This window comes from Pteropus vampyrus, unplaced genomic scaffold, assembly GCF_000151845.1.
Source record: "Pteropus vampyrus isolate Shadow unplaced genomic scaffold, Pvam_2.0 Scaffold114, whole genome shotgun sequence".
NCBI lineage: Eukaryota > Metazoa > Chordata > Mammalia > Chiroptera > Pteropodidae > Pteropus > Pteropus vampyrus.
In genome coordinates this window covers 1,076,973-1,088,929 of record NW_011888895.1, presented here as the reverse complement: position 1 = coordinate 1,088,929, position 11,957 = coordinate 1,076,973, and the positions used below count along the sequence as shown (strand labels likewise).

Below are 11,957 nucleotides of genomic sequence, written 5' to 3'. Positions count from 1 at the left end.
TGGAAGGAACCAGAACACTTTTCTTTTAGAATTTCCCTCATTTTGGTATCATTGAATTTTTAAAAAATAACCTCTCAAAGAAACAAAATACCTCTCTTGTATTTCCTGTAAACTGGTAGGTAGATCTACATCATTAAACAGATTCAAATCTTTTCCTTTTGGAAGAATTCTTCATAGGTGTTATTTCTTCTTATTGCCTTGCACTGAGGTACATAATATATGTATTTGTCTCCTTTTGTTATATTAAGATCAATTAGTGAGTTTAGGCGGTATGCTAATACATCCTTCGTAAAGTTCCGTATCAGTCATTTACCTAATGATTTTAGCATTCGTTAGTAGTCATACCTAGATGCATTATTTTATTAGGAGTTGCGAAATGTGGTACACAAGTCCAGCCTGGAGCCAAACTCAATTCCTTTTGAGTTGGTGGGAAATCTATAAAGAAAACCTAGTTTTCCTGAGGTATTGTTCATATAAAATAGGCAGGGTAAATGATTGACTGCTGCCTTATTTCCTAAATACTTTCCAGAGGTAACCAGTTGGTTTTTTTGTTGTTGTTAATATCATCATGAACTTGTGAATTTTAACATTTACTATGTTTCAGTTCATTGTGGCAATTTTCCAGTGTTAAATTGTCTCACTTTGGCTGGAGGTTTCTAAACTGACTCCTGTGTCTTTATTATATAAACCTGAGTAGTCTTTGATGATTTTCTTGTTTTCTGGTACAATAGGGTGTTTGAGACTCATCTAATACATTTTCTGTTTTAGAACAGGAAATAGCCATTCCTCCAAGGAGCTCTGGTTCTTTTCATAGAGACCATAATCTAGGCACAGACATATTCATTGCTTCTTGTTTGGACATTTCTTCCAGGTCTTCTTAGTGAACTGAGCTAGGAAATACTTTTTTCTTTAAGAGAAAATATATATTGACTATATACCAATATTGCCAATTTAGAAGTTTCATTTATTTTCTTAAGATTTTATATTTCTAGAATTCTGGTCTTTTTTGCTGGAAATTTTGATTCCTAACCATATAATTATTTATTTGCTTTTCCCATATATAAACACATGTATTCATATACATGCGTACCAATACCGATATCATTCTAGCCATTGGGTGACAGAACAAGTTTAAACTTTCTTTGAGAGATTATCACATTTCTGTGCTTGCCAGTCACTGGAAATAATCCCTGTGCTCATCATAAGGCTTCTTCATCCATACTATTCCATGAGTCTGTTTCTTTTTGATTGCTGAATAGAGTTCCATTGTATGAATATGACAGTTTGGTTATCTTTTCTACTGTCAATGGATATTTGGTGTCTTTCCCATTTCGGCTATTATGAATAAAGCTGCTACAAACATTCTTGTGCAAGTCTGTTCTCATTTCCCTTACATATATATATATAAATACCAAGAATTGGAATTGCTGAGTCACAGAGTAAACACATTTGACTTTATTAGAAACTACTTAACAGTTTCCTACAGTTTTTGTGTCTTAGTTCAGGCCGCTACAACGAAACACCATAGACTGGGTGGCTTAAATAACAAACATTTATTTCTCACAGTTTTGGAGGCCAGGGAAGTCCCAGATTAAGGGGCCAGCAGATCCAGAGCCTGAGGGTGCTCCTGGTTTGTAGATGGCTGTCTTCTCACTATGTTCTCACATAGCAAAGGAAGTAGGGCATGGGATAGAGTCGAGTCTCTTCCTCCCCTTATCAGGGTACCAATCCCATGCTCGGGGCTCCACCCTCATAACCTCCACCTTAATTAGCTCCCAAACCCCCCACCTCTAAATATTATCACACTGGGGATTAAGGCTTGAACATAGGAATTTTGGAGGGACACGAAACACTGTGTCCATAGCGATTGGTATCATTTTGCACTCCAGCCAGCACTGTGCCAGAGGTCCTGTGCATTCTGTGCCGATTTCTAACTTTTCCCATTTTCCCTTGTCTTTTTATTCTGATAAAATTTGCCCAACATCTTTTCCCAACCCAGTATTGAATTTTCTTCTGTTTAATTTGTTGTGCACTTTTATTCCCCATTCTTTAATAATGTTTTATTAGTACTAATTCTGACTTCAGATATTTATTCCAGAGTTTTCACACTTAGAAAATGAAATGATAGGAAAGTGGGCTCAGAGAAGTCTTTTTTTTTTTTTTATTGGTTTTTAAAGCCAAGTTAAGATTTGTTCTCTTTATATTCATTTTCACTATAAAAGACCAAATAACTTTGGTCCCCTCAGAGTGATACGATTCTGCTAGAGTCAGTGCTTGGAGCGCAAAGGGAAGTTCAGTGGTTATTGAGGCATCCAGTCAGAGTGACTTGTGATAGAACTTAAGTCCAGCCTGGAGCCAAACTCAGGTCTCCACCAAATACTTCTCTCTCTGTCTATCTTTTTAAGAAAAGATTTGTCACAGTCTAGGGCCCCACTCTGGGTCACCAGCTCCTGGTGATGGCTCGCCAGGCAGGAATGGACATCATGTCTCAAAATTTTTCACCAAGAAAGCCAATTCTTTCATGTATGTTTAAGCATGTGTCTTAATCTTTAGAATCCTGGCACCTCAGGAGATGGTCAGAGGATTCATTTGTGAATTGACAACATTGGTCAGAAATGTGGAGAAACTTGATAGTTATGAGACATTGAATCCGGGGCTTTCCAAATCAGAAAGATTATCAGACTCTCCTGGGAGCTTGTGAAAAGGCAGGTACCTGTCCCCCACCCCCCACCACCCCCAGTTGGGTAGTCTAAATCAGTGAGCTGGGCAGAGCCAGGAATCTGTACTTTTAAAACAGCTAGATGATCTACAGTACATATTTGTCATTCCCAGTCCAAGCTCTCTAAATCCTAGCCATAACTTAAGAGAGAACATGAAAAGTCTGCATATCTGTATTACATTATCCTAGTTTACTGTAGAAATGAGCTTTAAGAGCTTAATTCTTGTCAACATGAGACATCCATTTGTAGACAATTTGTATACCTTTCATACAACTGGCTAAAAGCATCAACCAGTGTTTATATAAGAATCCATGTCAATTCTTTTTCCCAAAAATGCCAGGAATAGTTGGCTCCTCAGGTGAACCTGTATGTTCCTTTTATCAAGTAAAAGCTATGCATCCCAAGTTACTTGTTTCCTGGCTTTCAAGGCAGCTCAAGGGTAAACTGTCCCATTCGAAAAGGTCAGCTGCATCTATTTTTACCTTCTGATTTACAACCTCTCTTTAAAATCTTAAATTCTGTTTTTAAAAAGTGTGTATAACCACATCCGCTAATTGAGGTACGATGTAAGCAATCCAGGTATTGAACAATCCCAGAGCTTTGAACTCTCCAAAATGTTCTAGAAGCCAATATATAAAAAACATCTCAATTTTTGTTTACGAAAGGAGAAAGAGACATGTTGATTTCAGTGCTATATCTAGAGAGAGAAAGAAGAGGGTAAAGGTGGGGAGTGGGAGAGTCACCTGGGGAAGGCTTTCTTCTGAAAGGTTGCACAGGGCAGCACTCATTTTTGTAAAGTCCCTTGGTCTCGGAGGCCCAGAAACCTGCTGTTAGCGCAAGGTGGATGTCCATCTGTCATGGCCCATCTCGTCTCCACCAGGCTCCCAGACTAATGTATGCAACAGGATTCCAGTTAGTTTAGAATGAGAATCAAAGTTGCCTTTGAAACACACATGTCCATTTGACCTGCTCATTTAGTCCAAAGGCTTCGGGGTCATTGCCCTACCCATCCTTTCCCACCCCAGGTCCCACCGTTCCCACTTTGTGCCCCTTGTCAACTCTGAGTTTATTTAACTTGAATCCTGATTTCCCAGAGCTGCTCTTGCCAAACTTTATCATCTGAAGCCCACTTTAAATGCTCCCTTCTCTTCAAACTTCGAGCCTTTGCATCCAAAATAACCTCGTCCTTAGAACTGTAAGAGCACAATTGTCCTTTCGCGCTGCTTTTCACTTTATCTTTTTATTATAATTATTTGTGAACATAACTACAGGAGGCTCGAAGATAGCCTCTGCGTCTTATTGACGTTTGAAACTCCAGAGACCAAGACAGGGCCTGAAACAGGTTACAACTGTGCAATACCGCTGCACCAGTGAAAGACAGACTCGGTAGTCCTGGGCGGGTCAGAGTTACAGTCCCCCCGCCGTCCTACGGGACTTCTCTCCCTTTTACCCTTGCGGGTAAGTCTGAGTCAGCTTCCCCATCCACTGTGTATCCAGCGCCAACACTGGGTCCAGCGTAGAGCAGATTTTCAGTAAATGTTTGCTAAAACAATGAGTCAACAAGGGAAGAAAAGATTGAGCGAATGAATCGGCGAGCTCACGCATTCTGCCATCCGTGCGTGGGTTCAGCCGGGAATGAATGAGGTGTTGGCGCGAGTCCTGATTGGATGACTCAGCCGCGCGGGACGGTCCTCGGGGGCTGGGCCGGGGCGTGGCGTCCGTAGCCACGCCCACACAGGGCGGGGCCTGTGTGCGCGCGGGAAGCTTAGCGCGCCGCGGCGCCGCTGACTGACCGCGTTCCTGCAGGTACTGCTTCCGCGGCGCCGGCTCCCGCGTCCCGGTGTCCCCGCGTCCCCGCGGGTCTCCGGACCGGGCCGGGCCGGGCTGGGCTGGGTTCGGGCGAGAGGCTTTCGCTGAGGGCAGGCGGCGGGGCCCGGGACAGCTACGGAGCAGCGGGCGCTCCGGCGGCCGGTTTCCGCCCAGGTCTCCGGCCCCGCGCGCTCTCTCCCCGCCAGGCTTGGTCTGGGCTTCCCGGGCCAGGCGCCCTGCTTCGTGCGGCCTGGGACGGAGAGGGCGTCCCCTGCGCTGGGAGGCCCCCTGCCCTGGGCGGCCCGCCCCTGAGACGTGGGTCCCCCCGCAGCCCCGGTTCCCTCCTCTGGCCCGTCTGCCCGGCAGCCCGGTCCTCCGCGGCCCCCTCCCCCGGGCATCCGCCTCCTCCCGGCGGCCCGGCCCGGTCCCTCTCCCGCGAGCAGCCCCTTCTCCTGCGGCCCCCTCGCGCAGCACCCTCTCCCGGGCGTCCCGGCCTCTGGCTCTCCGGGTGCCCCGCAGTCCCCACTAAGCGGAGGGCAGCCTGCCTGGCCCCTTTATTTCCTCGCACTCCTGTTCCATTTTGCGTTTCCGGACGCAGCAGAAGAACCATCTGTGTAGCCGCCGCGGCTCAGCAAAGCATTTAGGTGGAACTCTCAAGATGCTGCGTCAGCGGCCCCCATTAACGTCCTTTCCCAGCACAGCGTGCCTTTTTCATGGTTAGCAGGGCTCCTGCTTCATAATAATTGTTGAATCCATCTTTCCTGCTATAATACTCAATTCATTACCAATGATTTTCAGCTTTCCTCTGTCTTTGGAAAACGAACGGTGCCCGAGGACTATTTTTGACCCTCCAAGACTCAGGAGGATGAAAGTCATCACTTGCGAAATAGCCTGGCACAACAAGGAGCCGGTGTACAGCCTGGACTTCCAGCACGGCGCAGCCGGGAGGATCCACAGACTGGCTTCCGCCGGGGTGGACACCGCCGTTAGGGTAAATCGGGTGGAGGTAGAAAGGCACAGGGAAGCACCATTGACGGCAGCATCCTCCAATCTACTTCCTCATCTGACCCAGAGGAATAAGTTCTCAGGGCCTTGAGTGAAGAATGAGAGCAAAAGAAGCAGCTTTATTTCTTGGGTCATGTTTCCTAGATCGATGTAACTGGATGCCCCTCATTTTAGAATCCTGAGCCGGGTTCCTACTGGGGACCGATTTGCACTAGGAAGCGGTGGGAGAGAGGACAGCAGGCAATGGGACTATTGGTTTGTTTCAGAAAGAGTTTTCTTCATTTTATGTTTCAAAAGAGAAACTACATTTTCGTCTTGAGAATAAGCATAGTATAATTTTAGCGTGCACGGTGTGGTAGGTGCTCATTTGTATGTTTCTCCGAATGAGTGTTTTGGTATCAACAGATCTGGAAGGTAGAAAAAGGACCAGATGGAAAGGCCATTGTTGAATTTTTGTCCAATCTTCTTCGCCATACCAAAGCTGTCAATGTTGTGCGTTTTTCTCCGAATGGAGAGATTTTAGCATCAGGAGGAGATGGTGAGTATTGTACTTCAAAATTCCTTAGAAACCACATAACCATGTGTCTCATGTTAAATAGTGAGATTTGAGCTAAATATGCTTTTTTATTTTAGAGGTCATTTGACCTTCTTGATCTATTATTTAGATAGTTTAGTAAAAAAATGCCCTGGGGAGCATGAGAGGCCGGAGGACAGCAGCTTAAACTGAGAAGACCTATTAGAAAATGGCCCCTTTCCCACTTGCTCTTACGGGGCTGGTTTGGAGACAAGTAGAAGGTGTTTACCAGTCTGTCAGAGTCCCGAGCAACTGTTCTGGCCTGGCTTGATTGTTGGTTTAGTAATGGTAAGTGATCACATTCCATTCTAGGTCTCTGTATAATTAATAATTAATTGGCTTAGGGGGTATTGTCCAAATGGCTCTGAAAATCATTAGGTGGGAATAGATCGATTCATATTTTCTGTTTGTGTTTAAATGGCATAAAACTTGTTGAAGTAACTCAAAAAGAGTTAAAAATAATGATGGAAATTTATTCAAGGGTCTTAGAGTTTGCATACTAGGAACACAGCTAGGGAAAAACCTGCAAGTGTTCTAAAGAAGAAAGAAAGTTAAGAGTTCTTATAGCCAAAAACACATTCTTGGGGATGACCAGTCCTGCATTCTTAGGCCTAAGACTGGTCCAGGAGACGGTTATCAGTCAGGTGTCATGCTGTCTCTATGATGGGTGTCAGGTTGTCTAGAGCAGTGGTCCCCAACCTTTTTTGGCACCAGGGACTGGTGCTCCTATAAGAATCTAATGCCTGATCTGAAGTGGAGCTGAGGCGGTGATTAGCGCTGAGGAGCGGCTGTGAATACAGATGAAGCTTCGCTTGCTTGCCCGCCGCTCCCCTCCTGCTATTTGGCCTACTTCCTAACAGGTGACGGATTCGTACTGGTCTGCGGCCCAGGGGTTGGGGACCCCTGGTCTACAGGACGGGCACCATGAGGTTTGGTCATGTCTGGTAGTCTGGATAATGGATGTCAGGAGGCCTGGACACGTGAGTTTTTTAGCGGGCAATCAGAGGGTTATCTGGAGGTATGGTGTATGTCCAGATATAGAGCCAGGCATTGACGCGGGACTGGAAAGTTTAAAGAGTTTGAGTTACCAGGCTAGTTAGAACAAGAATAGTCTTTTCGTGCCTCGACCTTCATAATGCTAATAATCTTGGCAGCTTACTTAAAGTGACTTCATTTTATATATATTCCCTGTCGTTACTCTTTCTTTAAACAATACAGAAAAAGTAAATTTTTCTACCATGCTCTAACACTAGAACAGTCTAGAAGTCAGTACAAAGTAAAACAGAAATCTCAGATTTTGTTTGCAGGAGGTATTCTGTGCTGTGATGTCCTGAGGGCAAGCGGGGAGGGGAAGGTGGTGAGTGGGAAACACCACCTGGGGGCGCTGGCGGGCTGTCTTCCGTGGGACTGCACAGGGCAGCACTTGTCTTGCCAAGTCCTTTGGCCTTGGCTAGGCCCAGAAACCTTTTAGCCAGCACGTGGAGAGTGGCCCTCTATTGGGGCCAATCTCCTCTCAGCCAAGCTCCCAGAATTCCATACGGCCACCTCAGTCACTCTCCTGCAGGTGTTCCCCAAGGGGAAGCCCACTCGTGGTCAGGTTATGTGGTTGAGGGTGGAGTCAGAACCTGGGGAGTTACAGGACTCAGACAATTGATGACGTCAGGCTAAGGTATCTGATGCATCTGTGGTATTAATAGCTAACACATATATGGCTTACCGTGCGCCGCTCATTGCATCGTAAGTGCTTTATGCGTATTAACTCAATCCTCACAGCAGCCCTCTGCGGTCAGTATACTGTTATTATCCGTGTTTCATAGGTGAGGAAACAAGAAACATCAAATGACTTACTGAAGGTTACACAGCTGGGAATGATTCGCCAACCCTAGTGTTGGTGGCTCCTTGTTTTTCTCCTATTCAGTCATTCATAGGTTATGGCTTTAGATTTGCTAAATGTTGTCAGTCACTTCGCAGTGATGTTTTGTTGGCCTGGGGACCCTTCTGTTTAAGGTGACTTTGTATAGCTCTGATCTGGTATGAGTTTGATTTAGGAGTTTTACATTTTTATTTTTATTGATTTATTTATTTTTAGGCGCGGCAACTCTTGGTCGACCTGACAGATTGCAAGGACATTGTCAGCTTACAGTCCCTTTTTTTACATTTTTAAATTTATTTTATTTTATTTATTTATTTTTATGCCCACAGCACCTGGTCTTCCTAGGTGGTCTCCCAGCCAGGTACTCATCAGGCCCGACCTTGCTTAGCTTCCGAGATCAGATGGGATCGGGCTGATTTAAGAGTTTTAGTTCTGAACACAAACCTGTTTTTCCTGGCTTCGATGCTTAGAAGTAAATTATTGTTGCCACGGTGTCTGTTGAACAGCATAAATATTGTTTAATAGCCTAAAAACCCCAAAGTGAAGCATGTGCAGTAAAGCAGGGCTCATCTTTAACGGGGTCATTCCACAGATGCTGTCATCCTGTTGTGGAAGGTGAATGACAACAAGGAGCCAGAACAGATTGCTTTTCAGGACGAGGATGAGACTCAGCTGAATAAGGAGAACTGGACCGTGGTAAAAACCCTGAGGTAACTGGGGCGGGATCATGGGCGCGATTCATCTTTACGTGAGTGCGTTAAACTGACGTGCATTTTGACTTTTATATCACACTTGAAACTTGTACTCATGCAAGACAAATAAGAGAATGGTTTTAAAAGCTAAAAGCATGATTAAAATGGATTTTCTTAGTTTCAGATATAAATTTTCCCCTAGTAAAACGGAATCAATTTTAAAGATAAAATTATCCTTCCAGATAGTAGATTGTAGCTATTGCTAATATAGTTCCAGTGGAAATTTCTAAAATCCTATTCTCATGTGTAGTCCCTGAATTTGCCTTTAGATTTTTGATACTTTTTTCTCTCTTTTCTTCCCTCTCTTTCCTCTTTGGATTCTAGGGGCCACCTAGAAGACGTGTATGATATTTGCTGGGCAGCCGATGGGAATTTCATGGCTTCTGCGTCTGTGGATAACACGGCCATCATATGGGACGTCAGTAAAGGTAGCTGATAAGTTTCTGTTATTATCTAAAAAGCCTAACCCGTTTTATCTTTAAAGGCATAAGAAGAGTTTCTTTAGTGAGCTACATTAGGTGTTTGGCACAATAGGTTAGAGATTAGCCCATGTGCCATGGATCTAACTCAGTTTTAAGGTTCCAGGTAGAATGTCTGAGGCTTAGCAGTGATGTCATGAGTTACTGGTGCCAGAGCAAGGCACACCCCACGTGCTTGGGGATGCAGCCATGATGGGGACAGGGCTGAGCCCTGCCTAGGTGGAGCTTAGGATCTTGGGAAGATTAGCAAGTCAAAATTAATGGAGCATTGAATGCTCTATGTTGGGGTACATAGGGTCAGGTTTCCATTTTAGGAGATCGAGGAAAGCCAAGGGCACCTCACCTCTTTTAAAGAACCTGTTCCCTAAGTTCAGAGAGTAAACAGGAGAGAAGTTACAGCTACTATAAAAAGAACAATGAGATGCCAAAGGCCAGCTGCGGCTGGTGCCTCACCCTGCAGCCCGTCACTCAGGCTCCATGTTTCCTCCCCAGCTTCTCCCTCTGATTTCCTGTGTTATGCAGGCTGCCGATTCTCTCAGGTCCTGGGCCCCCTGGTGGGCTCCCTGCCACCACAGCACTGCTTCAGTCCGGTGTCCATGCACTCCGTAAGAGTGCTCTTTTGGTACCGTGCCATCCAGCTAAGCCATCTGTCTCGTCTCGTCTCTGTCACTCTTTCCAGTCAGTCTCCGGCATTATGCAAAGTGGAGGACCAGGGTCACTGTCCTCTCATCCCCAAACCTGGCCATTGTCCTGGATAATTTGTGTGTACAGTCCATCCAGCACCCCGCTGAAGCCAGCTGTAGCGACCTTGGACATTGCCAGCATGCTGGGCACTGTTGTGGGTGCTGGAAAAATACATAAAGTGGCCACGCTCTAGCGAGGCGTCGGACAAATACACGAGTGGGGACAGTGTCAGGTAGTGGTAGGTGCGGCGAAGGGGTGGGAAAGTGATGGTGTGATCAGGGAAGGCCCTCGGAGCACGCGGCGTTTGCACAGAGACTTGAAGGAAGTTGGGGAGCAAGACGTGCGTTATTTTGGGGAAGAGGGTTGCAGCCTGTGGGAGCAGCACATGCAGAGGCCCTGCGTGGGAGGAGACGGATAATGGACAGGAGGGGGCGGAAGGGAGGAACTGAGGGTGCAGGGGTGGCAGAACCAGGCCGCCGGGGGTCGCAGACCACGGAAAGGCGTTTAGATTGTATCCCAAGTGTGACACGTGCTGCTGAAGGGGTTTCGGCAGGAGAGTAACCAGATTCTATTTCTGTTTTAAAAAGATGTGTCTGGGTGGCAGATGGCAAATTGATCCTAGGAGAACAGAAGCGACAGCAAGGGAAGCTGTTAGTGGTATAGGAGTAACGCAGGAGAGAGGCGGTGATGGCCTGGGCCCGGGTGCTAGTGATGGCGGGGCTGACAAAGGGATCGGTTAGGTTGTAACTTGAAGAAAGAGCTGACAGCATTTGATGCATTGGCCGTAACTCCAAGCTTTTTGACAACCAGGTGAATATTGGTGCCATTTCCTGAGATGGGACACTGGGGGAAGAGCCGGTTCGGTGGGGAGTGTGGAAAGCAAGGTCACGTCCTAGACCTCGCTCTTTTTCTTTTTCCCTTTTTTTTTGTAAAGGGTTTTCCTTTTCTTATGTGTAACATAGGCAAAATTATTTAAGGTCAAAAGTTTTTTATTTCAGGAATTCCACATGTGAGTCCTTTTATTGTCCATCACCTAGTTCCCCCGAAATCTGAGCCATAATCTTCAAAAGAGCACTTTTAAAAAGAACGTTTGCTTAATCCACAGTTGTCACATCATGTCAGCTCACAGTTCTCTTCACTGGGCTTCTGCGAAGATCTCTGTCATTTTAACTGCTCTGTCAGTGACATCTTAAGCCAAGTGTCCCCCTCGCCCATCAGAACCATCTCCGGCGGTTCTCTCAACACCTTTACTTTCTGCTCTTTCTCGCCCCAGAGACTTCAGGTCCCCTGAGCCCTCTTATCGTCTTTATACAGCTTGCTCCCCAAAGTGATCATTTATGAACCCAGTCCATTCCCTCGGACCCTTTTCTTCCATCCGACCCACCGAGACAAACCCCAGACGGGATCGGTGTCACAATCTCCCTTTTTTAGTGTCCTAGTCCCAGGCTGAGCACGTGGTTAAAAACCTGCCACCCTGCGGACTGGGCCAAGCTCAGGTGAGGTTTCAGTGTCCCCCACCCCCTCTCATTTGGGAAATCGGACTCCCCCTCCTCTTCTCTCTAATAACTCCCCCAAATCACCACAGGTCTCCTCAAGCCCTCTTCTTCACCCCAGGCCACCTTAATCTCAGTAGACTCCCTAAAAGGTGTTTCAAGAAGGAGTGGGGGCAAGAAACATGCCCACCGCATTCACATGTGTCTGGCGCTGGCGACAGGCAGCGTAGGGGGTGGCAACCATGGGAGGCGGCAGCCGTGGGCGGTGGCAGCCGGGCTGCAGGGGGCTGAGCGAGGGGAAGGTGAGAAAGATGGGGGAGTGAGTGTAGACCCCTCTTCAGAGAAAAGGTGCTCGTTTTGTTTTGTTTTTGTTTGTTTCTGTTTTTTAAATGAATGTCAGAGCTTCATAATTCCCTCTTTTTATCCAGATAATCTCTGTGTGCTGGAGTTTTTCTTCTAAACATTTCCCCTAAAGTCCCCATCGGCCCCTGTGAGCACTGCTCCGGTCCAGGCCCCCCTACTGGGCTCTCACCTCCTAACTGGTAACACGCTGTGCTCTTTTCAAAGC

General features: G+C 46.3%; 1 protein-coding gene across 1 annotated transcript in view; it reads left to right on the top strand.

The window, feature by feature from the left end:
* Positions 1-4,453: 4,453 nt before the first annotated feature.
* The window catches only part of CHAF1B (chromatin assembly factor 1 subunit B), a 21,197-nt gene continuing 13,693 nt past the window's right edge, over positions 4,454-11,957 (top strand). Inside the window, exons 1-7 of the mRNA XM_011365681.2 lie at positions 4,454-4,526; positions 5,328-5,520; positions 5,940-6,072; positions 8,574-8,691; positions 9,058-9,161; positions 9,735-9,817; positions 11,511-11,691. Coding sequence (XP_011363983.1) covers positions 5,395-5,520; positions 5,940-6,072; positions 8,574-8,691; positions 9,058-9,161; positions 9,735-9,817; positions 11,511-11,691 — 745 coding nt within the window. The 5' untranslated portion in view covers positions 4,454-4,526; positions 5,328-5,394. The remainder of the gene's footprint in view (positions 4,527-5,327; positions 5,521-5,939; positions 6,073-8,573; positions 8,692-9,057; positions 9,162-9,734; positions 9,818-11,510; positions 11,692-11,957) is intronic.